General features: G+C 39.2%; 1 protein-coding gene across 1 annotated transcript; it reads right to left on the bottom strand.

Annotated features, from left to right (window-relative positions):
- Window positions 1,848-14,307, bottom strand: LOC109850395. Its single transcript, XM_020420417.1, has 2 exons — window positions 14,058-14,307; window positions 1,848-2,457 (listed from the first exon to the last, which is right to left on the bottom strand). Exons 1-2 carry the CDS (start codon window positions 14,157-14,159, stop codon window positions 2,032-2,034), a joined length of 528 nt encoding a protein of 175 aa, XP_020276006.1. The 5' UTR covers window positions 14,160-14,307; the 3' UTR covers window positions 1,848-2,031.

Below are 17,917 nucleotides of genomic sequence, written 5' to 3'. Positions count from 1 at the left end.
TGGGTTCCGTCGTTTTCCGTCTTTCGGGTCTGTCCGTGATTCGGTTGTGTGGTTGATTTAGACTCTGATTTGTTGACCTGATTTGGCAGTAAATCCGATTCCTAATTTGGCAGTAAATCCACTTCTGAGTTCGAGTCCGAAACTGATCTTGATTCGATCGTGATTCGTCCGAGTCCGCCTTTGGTTAGATGACTCGTTGACTCTTCAACCCGTTAGCTTGATTCCGCACGCGAGTGGGTTTATTCCGTTGTTTGCGTGCGGTTCATTAGCTTCGTAGCCTCGTTAATCTGCTTCGTCGCGTATCGCTTGGCTTCGGCGTTGTGAACTAACAATCGTGTTTGCATACGTCGCCCGATGGTCGGTTCGTCGAATCGGCGTTGTCGAGCTGTGTTAAGGGACCTATAGGCAGTTTTATACGCCTACAACAGGCAATAACCCGAGGCGGTGCAGGATCGTCAGATTTAACAAGGGCTTAATATCCTGAGACTGGCGCGCTATGCTCAAAGATTTGATGAAAACCATCCCGGCCCATCTGTTTTACTCCTATGTTTTATACATAGTATATTAGTATATATTATTCTTTGCACAGACCACTTAATTTAGTCCCACATTCTTGAGATATTAAACCACATACCCTTGTGCTTGTACATACTACCCTATCATAATGAGAATAATATCAACTTCTCTCAATTCCTCTATATTTAAGAGTGATTGGGTTAGTGTGATGGATTGGTTTACTAGTCACTAGAGGGTGGTGCTTAAGACCAGGGGCTGAGGTGCACGTGAGAGAGTGGCGTAAAGTGACACCGCCCTCTTAATTGCAAACTGACACCATGCATGAAAAAAATGAAATTGCAAAAAGAAAACATACTTCAATTTATGATTTGATTACAAAATGACACCATTTAAAACAATGAGTGAACCATTAACTCTTAATAGCCCAAGTCCAAGTGATCATGTATGCAGATGACCAATTAATTTAAAAAGCCCAATTCCAAGATACCGCATGTTAAGAAGGCGGAAAAAAAGAAGAGAGAGGTAACAAAGTGGATGAACCACAATTTATAACTTATTTCGAAAAGGATGTATTTAGTAGTATTTTGAAAATGAGGCTATTACGCAGCGACTGGTCAATTGTAATTATATTATCTCATTAAACTTCCAGTTATATTTAATGTAAGAGAAAAATTAGTAATATCGTTCATATATCCATTGTGACGCCACTATTATAAATTGTTGGATCCTTCACTGCTTATAACAAGTTGGTGAAGAAGACTATATTTGCAGATGCAGCTTTAGTATTATATAATTTGGTTGGAAAGGAGTAGAAGCTGCTATCTAGACCAAAGAAGAACCCTTGACAGGATAGTTGAGTTTATTAAATTCCCTGTACTTGCTATCATATATCACAATGCCATTTCCTTGTATGTTCAAAAATTGGATTGATGGCCTGTAACAGGTTAGCTGTATTTGTTCTTTGTTTTTAGACCCTTTTCCCTTTTGAGGATCATGTTTGTGGATCTCTGTTTTAGTTCTTATTTTTCACTGTAAGGGGTGGGGGGGGGGGGGGGGGGGGGGCACGAACAAATGTTGATAAACAAAGAAACCACGAAGATTTCTAATTCTGCCGCATTCGACACAGTGAGGTCTCATTCTGCTATATTAGATTTCCAAACAGTTTCAAATTTAACTGAATTCTGTATTTCAAATGTCCATACGTATCCGAGAGACCAGAAAAGAAGTGATAACTCTCTGATTCTTTTAGAACTCGATTCAAAGACGTCGCCAGACAAATGCCTGCGTCTAAGAAAAATTTGCCCAGCATCAAACAGAGCTTCTGATCAGTATTCAAGCCACAACCAACACATGGAATATCTGAAGCTCTAAAAATGGAACGAACGACATCTTGTTTAAAATAATTATAGCTTTTTTTACAAGGAACAGAAGTGAATGGAAAGAAGACATAGTAATACTCATTAGTACAAACCAGTACTAACAAAACATGCAACCGTCAGTCTCCTGTTGCAAAGCTCAACTTGATCTCTGCAAGTTTGACACGAAATTGGAAGCAGCAAATGCAGCTGATCCCCCAAAAACACAAACCGAAGCAACGACAGCCTGCAAAGCTATCTCCAAAGCATTTTCTTCAGGCACAACATAAACACAAGCAGGTCCCAGGACTAGAAACACAAGACTTAGGCTCAGGAGAGCTCCGGGGGTTCCAGGATCAGTGGCTGCTGATAAAACGCCGAGCTCTTCTGCCTTTGAGAGGAGACCTAATCGCTCTACTGTGGATAAAGAGAGGCCGAATTTCTCAGCAGCAGACAGAAGTCCAGCCTTCTCGGCTTTTGTTAGGAGCCTCAGCTTCTCCACGTTTGAGAGGAGTTTGACGGGGGGTGATGCTCCATTGTTTGATGCTTGTGGCCCTGGCTCTCCCACTGGGAAGACTACTGATCCCTGTGTATTTAAAATGTTGTTAAACTTACTGTAAATGTTTGATGTTAAGAATGCGGATAAAAATAATACAATTTCAACGTTCTGACAAAACAAGGTGTAGATTCATGAAACATAAACTTGCAGAATTTTTTTTATTATGGTCGTGTATGGTAAACTGTAAATGTTAAGAAAGAAACTGTTGCTTACTGGTTAATTTGATGAGAAAATTATTAGGGTAACTAGACAAAATAGTCATATGACAGCCATGATGTAATAGTCATAGGAAGGACTTCAGTGATAAAAAGAGAATTGTTTCAGGAGAAACTAAACAGGTATCTGTTCAAGATTTATTATTTTTAACATGTATGTGAACTAGAGCAATAGACCAGAACCATGATTTGGCTTGCAGAACTTCATTATGAACTTTTAATATGCACAAACCAGCAAAGTTCAACTTATATAGCATCACTGAGCGCACAAGCTACCTCTATATACTTTAGCCGCATACTAGAATTAGGAGTGCTCTTACTGTTCCTTTCTTCATTGATAATGGACCTTGTTCAACTTTGGACTCTTAGGAGGAATATCAGCCAATCACTTTGAATTACAGATTTAGATATTTCTTTTAGGTTCTGGTTTCATTACTCTCCGAAGCAGTCAAATATCTGAAGAGCAAAAGAAAAACAACTATAGGAGCTGTTCTCAGCAGTTCACACGCTAAACATACATAATTCCATGAGTGGCAAGTAATGTTTTGGAGGCCTTCCGCTATGATAAGTTTGATACTAAATTAGTTGTCATTTTTGGATGTTTATCACCGATAATGTGGCGATAAAGTTGAGTTATCAGTCGATATTGTCGGCCCAAAAATCGGAATTATCGGCCTTTGATTTGAGTTTAGATTTCGGGCAATAGACACCTATTCAATGCACTTTAAACCCGACCCGACCCAACACGAGTTTCCACCATTGGTTATTGATCCTAAACTTAATTATTTACATTTTGGTATGTTTATATTTCATTAAGTATGGTTAGATTGCATTTTACTGTATTTTAGAACATTATATTATATATATCACCGTCCAGTAATGTCACTCCGATATATACTACTTATCCCCAATATATCCCCAATATCCGCTATCCGATATAGATTTTGACCGTCCGATAAATCCCCGACAACCGATATTTAAAACCTTGGTAGCAAGTCAACTGTATGCCCTCATATTCATTTAAATAACTCATTTCACCCTCATACATAAAGGCTATACAAATAAGAGACTAAATTAATGGACCATTAGTGAAAGAACATTCATCCTCTAGCAAAAAACTTTTGCGGTCATAAAATAAATTTAGATAAAAGCTGATTCAATCAGACATGTACACTAATTTAACTTTCAACAGAATAGCTTTATCTCACATTTTCCAATGATTTAATTGTCATGATACAAAGGAAAATAAGGTTAAGGTAGATAACTCTCATGATGTAAAGGATAAGTAAGGTTAAGATGGGTAATGAGCATTGAGCAAATATGCTAACATACCGTGCATGTTCATCGTCTTTAAGAAACTCGAACGTGAAGATGTAACCTTCTTCTTAAAATTAATCTAAAGAACGAGAGTGGACGTGAGATTTTGTATAGAACTAGCTCATGCCACACACAGGCAACTCAAAGGGTAATTTGGAGCAGATTTTTTTTATAACGGTTATAAATGAAACATGAGTGACAGGAATCTGAAATGGTAAAAAAGTTAAGTTATTTTCCCTTCCACGAAAAGGTATCAATTCTTTATAAAACAACCAAGTTAACAGACAAACTGTCAATATGACCATTTCTCAATACAATTAAAGCAGCACATTTGAATTGGCATCACAATGTTCCATTTTCACCAACAGGGAAGAAAGAGGGTGCATTGACATAGACACAAAAGATACATATAGCTTGTTTGTGTGCGTGTTTCTTCTCGCCTGTTTTCTTTGATTGTGCCCACAGAAAATAATTTTCTAGTTCGAAGACAGTTCTCACTAAGTTTTGTACAGCATAATCACTGGAAAGTAATTATCCAGGACATAATTACAGTTAGCTCCACTAACTAGAAAGTCAGTGAATTAACGTCAATCAGTTGGCCCTGCTTCAGTTCATTCTATTGGCATTCTACTCAATTCAATGAGTGCACACGATATATATATTGCACAAAACATCCAGATAACTACCCAAGTGAAGAAAATTTAATTGATTCACAGAGAAAAAGGATCAATACCCAAAAAAAAACTCCTAGTCACTTTAGATGCTTTTAGTTAGGGATGAGGTATAACTGTTTTTTTCCTTTTCTGACAACTGGAAAATCTTATAAGTTGAACACTTACGTAAACAAATAAATTTCTCATCTGATTCGAGGACAACAATTTTATTTATTAAACCACAGATGTAGAATTTGAACCTCTAAGAAATATGACTCTCCACTTTGCAAGAACATGTGAAAACACACATCTAGTCTTCCATCTTGACTAACATCTGTTGCGATTTAAAACTGAACCATTCCACCGCCTTGAGTGATAAATAGAAATAAAATAAAATAGCTTGAAAGATAAAAGAAGAGTAAAAGAAAGACAGCTAGACACAAGATGGAAAAAAGCCTCCAGTGCAGAGAGCAAACCCATGGGGGAAATCCCAATTATAACAGCCGAAATTGGTGCCCTTTACTTTGTCTTACAACAGTGGAGAAAAATGACAATAGAAGCATCTCCTTAAAGATACACTGGGTATGTCCAAGGAAAATCTGAACAAAATTCCTGGAAATCACTGAACAAAGGCTGGATTTTTTGCTCTTTATCTACATCCTACCAGAAATCTCATAATTTCACTTTTGAGAACATTGTTCCCTGTTTTTATTTCTGTTTCCCCCCAAACTCACACTCAATGGGCTTTTATATAGGGATAGTATTTGCCTTTGAGCTTGCAGCCTTCATTTTGACCATCTAGTCAAATCAATGCACCGACTTAATTCCCAATGTCAATTAATAGTTACGCAACACCTTTTTATTTCTTGTGCATCTGGAAAGGAGGTTTCAACCACTAAGGACCAGTTTAGTATTGCTTCTTTTTGAGTGCTTCTGCTTATTTTTTGAGAAACGGTCAATAATAGTGTTTTGGTGAAATTTTCTTCTGCATCCTTACTGAAATGACTTCTGCTCTTGAAGAGGTGCTTTTTGAAGTCATCTCAAGATGCTTTTAAAAGCAGCTTCTGTTTTTTTTAGTTTATATACTATATATAAACTTTATCTTTTGACAATGATCTTTAAGCACAAGTTTACCAAAACACTTTAACTATTTTTAGAAGTAGCTTTTGATATATGATTGCCAAATGACTATTTTCAATAACTTATATAAGTTTCTTCTATAAGCTACTTATATAAACAAGTTATTATAAGCTCCAGCAATACCAAACTGACCCTAAATAAATTCTCTCAAACTTCATGCACCAAGTCAATCAATTAAGATTACATTGATTCTAGAAATGCAATTTCCCTAAAGGTAAATTCTTTTTTCATCTTTTGTATGTTCATAATATGATCATGCAGGACAAGATGACAGCAAAATCAGAAAATTGAAAGAAGATTTGTCCAAGTTGTGTAAGATGAAAGACGTGTTAGGCCAAGCAAATCTTGAGCACGCTCATTTCTCAAGATAGAAAATCAAAAAGAAGTTGTAGCTCTCACAAGAGAGATAATTGAGAAGGTATTCGAGAAAGTTCAATATTAAGAATGTGAAACCTGTTAGTAAACCTCTTGCTAGTCACTTCAATCTGAGCAAGAAATATTGTTGAAAGAAAGCATGAAGTCTCTGTTGTGCGCAGCGGAAATTTCGGCAGCACCTCCGGTGCGCAAGGTGCACAACAAGATATTAGATCGTAAGAATTCTCGTCTCACCAAGGAAACAAGAATCTGAAGCGAATATCTCAACAAAGTGAGATATCGGCTCTTCCTCTCAGCAGTTCTAGGACTGACTTATCGAGGGATCCTACAAGCTATTATAAATCACGGCAAGAACATAACTTTTACGTGGTTCGGCAAATAGCCTACGTCCACGGGGCAAGGAGGGGGGAGATCTACTATTAGAGGGAGAGATACAACTAGGGTTTACAATCACTCAATCTAAACCCTCACATAAACTCTCAGATCCCTCACACAAAATCTCTCTTAAAAAGGGGATGCACAAACAAAGAACAGCTGCAAAAAATCCAAAGAATAGCCACACAAAAGGCTCTGCACGCCGCTGTCAAAACTCCCCTACTCACGCGATTTTTCTCCGAAGCCGCACACCTCTGCACCTGTAGCCGCAATTTTTCTCGCAGCCACTAAGTTCACAAAAAAGCTCCTTGCACCGAACCCTAGGGAAAAACATTTGCTCCTTTATACACATTGTCTTCGGGTGGACCCCACACGCTAAGAAACCGCGTCTGCAACTATCACGAGAATTCTACTCGTGTGGTCCCCACATGCTTGAAACTGTATGCTTTGAAACCGCCTTAGCCTCCCACACGTCGCTATCCAACAATTCTCCACCTCGGTGAAGTTTTCTCAAAACTGAGCCGACATCAAAGCATCCAAATGTCCCACTTGTTGTGTCCAGTATACCGTGAAATAATTCACGACAACGGACTCCTTCCACAACAAGTCGAGATCCAAACGGGAGTGCGAACACTCACCCAAAACAATAGTGTCTACTCACCAAATCGGTCTCACCCCCGTCAAAATCCAACCCGGCTGCATCGTAAAGACTGCCTACGTATTCTCTTGCCCAAAGAATCAAGCCTTACGTAGTTCACCCAAATGGCCTCTAAATACCTCAACACCGAAGAATGTTCAAAAGCTCCAAACAATGACCAAACTTCACTCCTGAAACAACTTTGGTCAACATATCCGCAGGGTTATCTTTCGTGTGGATCTTCTCCAACCTGATGTCTCCATCATCCAAAACGTCACGAACAAAGTAAAATCTGACATCGATGTGCTTCGTGCGCGCATGATAAACCTGGTTCTTCGCCAAATAGATAGCTGACATGCTATCATAATATACCCGAAGGGTCTCCTGTGCAATCCCCAAGTTCTCCAATAATCCCTGTAACCACAAAGCCTCTTTCACAGCTTCAGTCAACGCCATATACTCTGCCTCCGTAGTGGAGAGAGTCACTGTAGACTGAAGTGTGCATCTCCAACATACCAATGCTCCTGCTAGTGTAAACACATATCCGCTAGTAGACCGACGCTTGTCCATATCCCCTGCATAATCGGAATCCACGTAACCAATACAATCCTGCTCATTCTTCTCATTCTTCTGAAATACCAAACCAACATCCATGGTACCTTTGATATACCGTAGAATCCACTTCACGGCCTCCCAATGACCCTTCCCGGGGTCGTGCATGTACCTAGATACCATGCTCACGGCCTGTGATAAATCTGACCTTGTACACACCATCGCATATATCAAGCTATCCACAGCATTGGCATATGAAACTTTGGATATGTATTCACGGTCCTCAACTGAAACAGGTGACATCTTAGCTGATAGCTTAAAGTGGGGAGCTAATGGAGTACTCACCGCCTTGGTATTGCCATCATAACTGAATTTCTTCAACATCTTCTACAAGTAATTCCTCTGTGTCAATTTCAACCTCCCCTTCACCCTGTCTCTCTCGATCTCCATACCCAATATCTTCTTTGCTTCTCCATGATCCTTCATCTCAAATTCGGATGACAGCTCTTTTTTCAACTTTCTAATAGCTGAAGTATTCCTAGAAGCTATAAGCATATCATCAACATATAATAGCAAATAGATATACTCACCATTTTGTAGCTTGTGCATGTAAACACACGGGTCATATGGACTCCTCGTGTACCCTCGGCCAATCATAAAGCCGTCGAATCTCTTGTACCATTATCGCGGCGATTGCTTCAATCCGTAAAGAGACTTCTTCAGCTTGCATACCAATTCTTCCTTTCCTGTAGCTTTGAACCCCATAGATTGTGTCATGTAGATCTCTTCTTCTAAATCTCCATGTAGAAAGACTGTTTTCACATCCATCTGGACCAAATCCAAATCCAGCTGTTCCACCAATGCCAATAAAATACGAATCGACGAATGCTTCACAACAGGTGAAAATACCTCGTTGTAATCAACGCCCTCTAGCTGTGCATATCCCTTGGCAACCAATCTGGCTTTGAATCTAATTTCCCCAATAGAAGATCTCTCTTTCTTTGCATACACCCACTTAGAAGATCTCTCTTTCTTTGCATACACCCACTTGCATCCAATAGCCTTCTTACCCTTCGGTAGCTTTGCAAGTTTTCAAGTGTCGTTCTTATGAAGAGACAGTATCTCTTCCTCCATGGCTTTCCTCCACCTATTCGAATCAGAGCTTGACTCTGCTTCCTTGAATGTAAAAGGAACCAAGTCATCAACGACTTCTGCTGATAAAGCATATGCAATCATAACATCATCATATCTAGCTGGTCGACGAATGTTTCTTCTTGGTCTATTAGCTGCAATGGACTCCTGAACATGATCCTGTTCCTGAGTCCCAACATCCACTGTATCCTCTAAATGCCTGACTGTCATCTCATCTCCTCCCAGTGTCACATCTGTAGGAGCCTCGATGGATACAATGCTCTCTGAAGTGAGTGGAGTCACATCATCCTCCACCTGCTACGATATCTCCTGAATCTGGTCTTCCTCCACCTGCTGAGGAACTTAAGGCTTCATCATGTATGCCTTGTCAAATGTGACATTCCTGCTAATAACTATCTATTCCTGCTAATAACTATCTTTTTGTCTTGTGGATCCCATAACTTAAAGCCTTTAACTCCATCTCTAAATCCCACAAAGACTGCTTTTCTCGCCCTCGGATTTAATTTACCATCATTGACATGGTAATAAGCTGGACACCCAAATATCCGAAACGACTCATAGTCACTAGCTACCGAACTAGACCAACGCTCCAACAGAGTCTTCTCCTGTATCGCAGTGCACGGCAACCTATTCACGAGATGGCTTGCATAAACCAACGCTTCGGCCCAAAAAGATCTAGACAATCCACTCTGCGTCATCATACATCGCACCTTCTCTAGCAAGGTACGGTTTAATCTCTCTGCCACCCCGTTCTGTTGCGGTGTCTCTCTAACTGTGAAGTATCACCTAATACCGTGATCCCGATAAAGCTGCAGAAACGGATCACTCTTATACTCTCCACCGTTATCAGAACGTAGAGTATTCACCTTTCTACCTGTCTGCAGCTCCACTTTCTTCTTCCACTCCACAAAAATATCCAGGACCTGATGTTTATGCTTCATCGGATATACCAAATTTCTTCTGGAATAGTCATTAATGAAAGTGATAAAATAGTTAGCCCCACCAAGTAATGTGTGCTTGGAAGAGCCTCAAACATCTGTGTGAATGTAGTCCAATATACCTTGGATATTGTGAATAGCGGTGCCAAAATTTACTTTTGTCTTCTTCCCAAGTATGCAATGTTCACACAGCTCCATTTTGCAGGTCTTTGTACCCTTTAATAGCCCCTGATTCGCCAATACCTACAGGGACTTATCACCAGTATGTTCAAATCTCATATGCCATAAGCTGGTAGTATCTTCCTCTGTGGTAATCGAAGCTGCCATACCCCTGTTACTGTCTTGCTTTTTAAGTAGTAAATATTGTTTTTCCTGACACCTCGCATCACCACCATGGACCCCTTTGTGACCTTCAGAGTCGCATTCTCCAAGATCACCTTATAGCCAGTTGCCTCCAAAGTTCCAAGCAAAATGATATTCTTCGTTAATTGATGAACGAATCTTACTTTCTTCAGCTCCCGAGTTACCCTGTCACACATCCGGATCTATACTGTACCAATATCACCAATAGGGCATACGTGATCATTACCCATGAGCACGCCTCTTTCCAACTCCTCAAAGCAGGAGAACCAATCCCTCCTAGGGTAAATATGGTATGTAGCACCAGAATCCATCATCCACTCCGTAGAATCAGCATAACAAACTGACGGTAATGCAGAGCAAGAATAGCCTGAAGAATCCGTATCTGAATTGTCGTCACTAGCCTTGACAACATTCACTTCCGAAGCTTGTACAGCTTTTCCTTTATTCTTCCCAGCTTTATCTTTCAACTTTGGGCAGTCGTTCTTCCAATGTCCTTCTTCTTTGCAAAAGTGACATTGATTCCTACCAATATTTCTATGGCCACCTCTTGACTTCGATCTTGAGCGATCACCTGGACGACGGTTTGGACCACGGCCTCGAACTACTAATACATCTCCCGATGCCTTCTCGAAGGGTTCGCCATCACTCTTCCTTAATTCATAATTCACTAAAGCTGAGGTCACCTCCTTGTAGCTAACCGTAGTTCTTCCATTTATCATAGTGAGAACAAACGTATCAAAATCATCCTCCGGCAACGAACATAATAGTAGCATCGTCTTGTCTTCATCCTCAACCATAATATCTACATTGGTCATATCCGAAATTAGCTTCGTGAAGTTGTTAACATGCTCCCGAATGGAAACTCCCCTCTTCATCTTGAATTGGTAAAACCTCTTCTTCAAGTGAAGCCGATTCTCAATGCTCTTCGTCAGATACTTCTCATTGAGTGTTTCCCACATTCTCTTTGCCGACGTCTCGTTCATTACGTCATATCTCATTGAGTGTTTCCCACATTCTCTTTGCCGACGTCTCGTTCATTACGTCATAAATAAGATCCGGCGTTAAGCATGACCGAATAACTCCACAATCCCTACTATTCATCTTTTTCCAAACATTGTCCTCCATATCAGCGGGTTTCTCTTGTAACTCAAGAGTCTCCTCTAAATTTTATGCATCCAAGGCGTCCATCACCTGACACCTTCACAATCCAAAATTAATCTTACCGTCGAACTTCGGAACATCAATCTTCGTGTTAGTGATGCTCAACTCTGTATCGCCTTCGAAAGAGACGATCCCGATGTGCGTTTTTCTCCCATGTTATCGATCTAATTCTTCAAATAGGAATCCTTCAGTGAATCCTTCGAACAAGCCCCAAATCTAACCTGGAGCTCTGATACCACTTGTTGTGCGCAGCGATAATTTCGGCAGCACCTCCGGTGCGTAAGGTGCACAACAAGAGATTAGATCGTAAGAATTCTCGTCTCACCAAGGAAACAAGAATCTGAAGCGAATAAGGTGCACAACAAGAGATTAGATCGTAAGAATTCTCGTCTCACCAAGGAAACAAGAATCTGAAGCGAATATCTCAACAAAGTGAGAAACAAGAATCTGAAGCGAATATCTCAACAAAGTGAGATATCGGCTCTTCCTCTCATTAGTTCTAGGACTAACTTATCGAGGGATCCTACAAACTATTACAAATCACGACAAGAACATAACTTTTACGTGGTTCGGCAAATAGCCTACGTTCACGAGGCAAGGAGGGGGAAGATCTACTATTAGAGGGAGAGATACAACTAGAGTTTACAATCACTCAATCTAAACCCTCACATAAACTCTCAAATCCCTCACACAAAATCTCTCTCAAAAAGGGGATGCACAAACAAAGAACAGCTGCAAAAAACCCAAAGAATAGCTGCACAAAAGGCTCTGCACGTCGCTGTCAAAACTCCCCTGCTCACGCGATTTTTTTCCAAAGCCGCACACCTCTGCACCTGTAGCCGCAATTTTTCCCACAGCCACTAAGTTCACAAAAAAGCTCCTTGCACCGAACCCTAGGGAAAAACATTTGCTCCTTTATACACATTGTCTTCGGGTGGACCCCACACGCTAAGAAACCACGTCTGCAACTATCACGAGAATTCTACTCGTGTGGTCCCCACATGCTTGAAACCGTATGCTTTGAAACCGCCTAAGCCTCCCACACGTCGCTATCCAACAGTCTCTTCCCTATGCTTTAACAGTTGGAATCTTGATGTATGTCATGATGTGCACATGACCTGATGTAGTCCATGTCTAACTCTAGCAAGAATCACCATGAAACCATGAAATGGATCTTTGAATATTTACGAAAGTACTTCTACTTTGTGTCTTCATGGTTCGAAACCCCTCTAGATGGATACCTTGATGCATATATGGTTGTTTACCTTGATGATGAAAAATCTACATTTAGGTTTTTATGTACTTCTGCTAGTAGAGCTATGTCTTGGCAGTATAAGTTGCAAAACTGTGCTGCTTTGCCTGCAATTAAGACTGAGGTATTGTAGCAACCGAAGCAACGTAGCTGAGGACGAAATGCTCTGGACGAAGCGATTTGTGCAGGAGTTGGGTTGGACACAGGACGAGTATGTTGTCCACCAACTTATAAAATAGAAATCAATTAAATAGCTTTATCTCATATTTGTTGAACGATTTGAGTGGCGACATCCGTTGTTACTATGTTTATTTTTATTTTTCGAGTAAGTAAATAAGCATTGGTAGTAATAAACAGGCTAGGGGTCTGTGTGATGCCCACTCCTTTTATCTCAAAAAAAAAAAAGGTAAGGTTTTTTTTTCCATAATAGTGTAGGCTCCCACCCTCTCTCTAACTAATGAAACTATTCTGGTGATGAGGGCACCCTGAACTTATTATGTCTACTATCACAAAACGAAAGCTCTAAGCAAGCATGCAAGCCTCTCCTCTTCAATAACTTCAAGTAGACGGATACAACATCATAAAGTCACTAAACGCAAATTTTATTATCTAGTAAGAAACAGGGATTAGAATATCCATTATAGAATGATTAGTGCAAGCACTAAAACAACTATTAGCAATTGGTAAAACAGTCAAAGGTATGTCTTGATCATATGCCTAGAAACTAGATCTAGAAATGTGCATGCGTATTAAGATGTAGCCTATAGTCATATTAAGGCACATGGCGAGCCCGTAAAAAAAGGAGTTTCAGGGCGTGTTCATATTGCCTTGTATACTTATACTGACAAGAGGTGACTCTTATTCTCCAACTTACAAAAACGAAGGTTACATATGTGACATCTCACTTAATCTTACCCTTCAAAGAAGACAGAGAAAGAGAAGCCAGCTAGAAGTGGTAATCAGGGTTAACTCGCAGATTTACTTAAATTGTCAACAAATTTATCATGATCCCAGATGCTTGTCCTCCTTGGCTACACTGATAATGAGCTAAACAGCTCGAATTAAATTTCGATGGGTGAGGATTTCTATGCGGCCTTGCAGGCGTTCTGGAAGGGTTCACCCCTGTTAAGTGTTAATCATAGCTGCGAAATGGGATGTTATATTGGCTCGAAAGGCCCCAAATATTTTCGATGGTTTAATTTGATCACAAGTAATAATGCTATTGAAGTGGTGATGAGGTGATTGTACTCGCTATTCATTAGCGTTGCAAAAAAAAAGGACCAAAGGGAGGAGCAATTTCTTTTGCGGGCTGCATCTAACCACATGAAAAGATCTCCAATTTTGCCGGAAGCAACTTAAAAGGGACCTACATTAACATGGTTCTTTAAAAAAACTAGTATATCCAAAATTAACCTGTTGGGAAAAGTTGAGAGGAAAATAATAAAGAACCAAAAAAAAAAATTTAAAAAGACTACTACAATTCACCAGGATGCTTACCTTTCTGGTAGCGGCTAGCTTGCTAGTTCCAGGCTTTTGGGTGGCCATTGATTTTATGAGGCATGGCCTGCTGATGCTGCTGCAAAATCCCAAAGCTCCCATTGCCTCTCTCTCTCTCTCTCTCTCTCTCTCTCTCCTCTCTCTTCTGTGTGGATGTTGGCTTAACGGGACGAGATCAGTGCGCAGATGGAGATGAGTGGTGGTGCTCACACAACTGACGAGGCTAAACGGGTTTTGGGTTTCGGGTACGTTTTGGGCTGAATAGCACTTAAATACCCTATAGCTTCACTCACTCTGCACTTACGTAGCTACGCTTGTTTTTCGTGGTATTTATGAACTCTAAGAGCATCTCCAACCACAAAACTTAAATTGGTGTAGTTTTTACACTAAGTTGGTGTAGTTTTTATATCAAATCACTATTCCATCTCCACCCCATTACACCAAATTTTACACCAAATTTTACACCAAAAAAATATTCATTTTATTATTCTTATCTTTTAACATTTTATGTATTTAAAATATTTATTATTATAGAAAATAATAATACAACATAAATTATTGTGTAATAAAAGAGATATTTTATAAATTATGTGCTAAGTTATGTTGTATTATTATTTTTATCTAATTAAAAAAATTAAAAAAGCTAAAAAGTATTTTTTTGGGGGGTTTTTTGTCTTTAAGCCCTATTGTTTACCTATCTTTATTTTTAAACTCACTCATTATTAGTTGTATTCTTAAGTCCAATTCATTTTTGGTATTTGTCTTTAAACCCAATTCTAAAATACAATACTTTTACTACTTGTATTTATACAGAATGAATGTCAAAACCCTAAAATACCCCTTTGATTGGCCCCATAAATCCCAGTGTCTCTCTCTCATCTTCCCCATTTCACCTTCGAGGACGCCGCTCGGGCCCCAAGAACTACGAGAGGATCGAGAAGGCCGGTAAGGCCGCTGGTGGTGGCGCTGGCGTTTCATCAGGTCTTCGAGGGGATGGGACTTGGCGGATGCATTGCTCAGGTAGAAAATTTAGGTTTTTGTGTAGTATAGTTTGAATCTTTGAGGGTTTGGTGGGGGATAAACCCTACATAATTGCAGCATTTGGAGTTCAACCAAACTTTTAGTATCGATTCTAGGATTTGAGGAATCTTTATGCTAGTATTCTAATACCTTACAAGGATGTATGTCAGCATCATTTGAGATTGCTTGCATCTAGATATTATATTCTTCTTGGAGCTTAAATCATTTGTTAAATTGTTCCCGTTGAAATAAAATTGTTACATTTGAAGCCATTCTATATATTCAAAGTTACATTATTGCAACTTCCTAAATGTAGAAACACGAAGAAACCCTCTTTCATATCTGAGCTAATATTTGGTTGTGCAAAACTTGCTGTGATGTTACGAATTACTGGTCTTGTGATCAATAGTAATAAAGATTACTCAGTCTTATGATAGGAGGGACATTTTAATGGTAGTCAATTCTTTTAGTGCTATTGTATATCGTTTTTGTTACGCTCTTGCTGTTAGTTATCTTATCCATCAGTATTTCCATTCTAGGATGAGAAGTTGGTGTTGGATTTGAAAATAAGGCATAGTTTTCAAAGCATCTTCCCTATATTGTTATATTCTAGTCCAATCAAAAGTTATTTGCCAGAATTGTCCAACGTACAAAGAGTGAGTGTGGCATAAATGAGGTTGTTATGATGGTGAGTGGATAGGCACTAACTCTCTATTTGGTTATGTAAAGTCATTTGTTCATTGAATCGCATTTATCTGCTTTTAACTGAAGGTATATTTTCTATAAGTATAATGTTCATTGAACCGCTTTTAAACTCAACCTATTGTTCTTTTGATCCGCTTATATTTTGCTTTCAGGAAATCAACGTGATCCTCAAGACCAATTCCCCGGATGCTAGATGCCAATTGTGATATCAAGCATTTTTTGTGTACATATATATGTTTGGAAAGTGATTTGTAAAGTCATTTGTATGAAACCTACGGGACAGTTGTTGGTATTGGTTATGTAAATTCATTTTGTGGACAGTTGTTGGTATTGGTTATGTAAAGTCATTTTGTGCAATCATCCACTGTGGTTAAATTACTGGTTATGTAAAGTTTTGTATGCTTCTAAGTCATTGAAATTGATGGTTTATTGCACGTAAAGTTCTATGGTTCAGCGCACCAGCTACATAAAGTTTTCCCTCAAACAGAACACAATATTCTCTTACAGAGATTAGCGTGGTACACATAACCATAACACAACAAAAGGAAGAAAAGAACATAAAATTGCATATTGTAAGTATGACACGTTATATTGTAAGTATAGCATGTTATATTGTAAGTATAGCACGCTAACTTGAGAGTATAGCATGTTAACCTGTAAGTATAGCACATTAACCACTAAGTATAGCACGTTAATCTGTAAGTATAGCACGTTAATCTGAAAGTATAGCACGTTATATTGTAAGTATAACACGTTATATCGTAAGTATAACACGTTATATCGTATGTATAGCACGTTAACATGTAAGTATAGCACGTTAATCTGTAAGTATAGCACGTTAATCTGTAAGTATAGCACGTTATATCATAAGTATAGCACGTTAACATGCAAGTATAGCACGTTAAATTGTAAGTATAGCATGTTAAATTGTAAGTATAGCACGTTAAATTGTAAGTATAACACGTTAAATCATAAGTATAGCATGTTAACCTGTAAGTATATCTTGTTAAATTGTAAGTATAGCACGTTAATTATAAGTATAGCATGTTAACGTAAGTATAACATGTTAACCTGTAAGTATAGCACGTTGACCTGTAAGTATAGCACGTTAACTGTAAAACCCCGTGCATTTTGATGAGTAATGGTAGTGTCAACCAGCGTAGGAGTAGCGTCGAACGAGTCGGCGAGCAACAGAGTCGAAGAACCCAATTTTCAGCTCATGAGTCGACCCATAACTCATCATGAGTCGACTCATCAGGTTGAGTCGACCCATGACAGGTTGAGTCGACCCATGACTGTCATGAGTCGACTCATGATATCAAATCCTGTTGTCAAAAGTCTCTGCTGAGTCGACTCATCACCTTATGAGTCGACCCATGAGTCATGAGTCAACTCACGACTGAACATGAGTCGACTCATCGAGGGTTTTCTGGGTTTTTTCTGTGTCGGGTTTGTCTGGGTTTCGGGTCAGGTTTTAACTGTTCATATAAATTGTAAGTATAGCACGTTAAATTATAAGTATAACACGTTATATCGTAAGTATAGCACGTTAACATATAAGTATAGCACGTTGACCTGTAAGTATAGCATGTTAACCTGTAAATATAGCACGTTAAATTGTAAGTATAGCGTGTTATATCGTCAGTATAGCACGTTAACATGTAAGTATATGTGACGCCCCTGGGTTCACACGAGGCTGCAGTCCTCGGTGAAACCAAGAATGTCAAACCTGCCATGCACCACACCGTGTAATAACATGTTTCACCATCACAATTAACATATCTCTAGTAGAGTCAACAACAGGTGTAGGTACAAAAGCAAGTAATAGATAATGCAAGAGGTACTGATGAAATGAAAGAGATCAAAATGATATTTCATCATCCAACATATAGAAATACAAAGTCAATATCTGAAATGAATAAACTGGAGTTCTTATCAAATCTCAAATACAATAAGTCTGAGTAAAGGAAATACGGCACACAGCCTTTACAACATCTAGAATAAAGTCCTCAAACATCTAAACAAAGTCTACAGTGGAGCTCCAAAATAAAACATATCTAAAAATAGTCAGCTGAACGCTAAAGCGTGTCGCCTTCAACCTGCGACTCTCCGGGCTCCTGGCTCGTTACCTGAAA

Source organism: Asparagus officinalis, chromosome 7 (genome assembly GCF_001876935.1).
Source record: "Asparagus officinalis chromosome 7, Aspof.V1, whole genome shotgun sequence".
Lineage (NCBI taxonomy): Eukaryota > Viridiplantae > Streptophyta > Magnoliopsida > Asparagales > Asparagaceae > Asparagus > Asparagus officinalis.
Note: the sequence above shows the minus strand (reverse complement) of the source record. Positions and strands in the feature narration are given on the sequence as shown.

Coding starts and splice junctions, on each gene's coding strand:
- LOC109850395 (XM_020420417.1), bottom strand. CDS start 14,159: ATGGGAGCTTTGGGATTTTGCAGCAGCATCAGCAGGCCATGCCTCATA. Junction 2,458..14,057: donor AGCTAGCCGCTACCAGAAAG/GTAAGCATCCTG, acceptor TTAAATACACAG/GGATCAGTAGTCTTCCCAGT.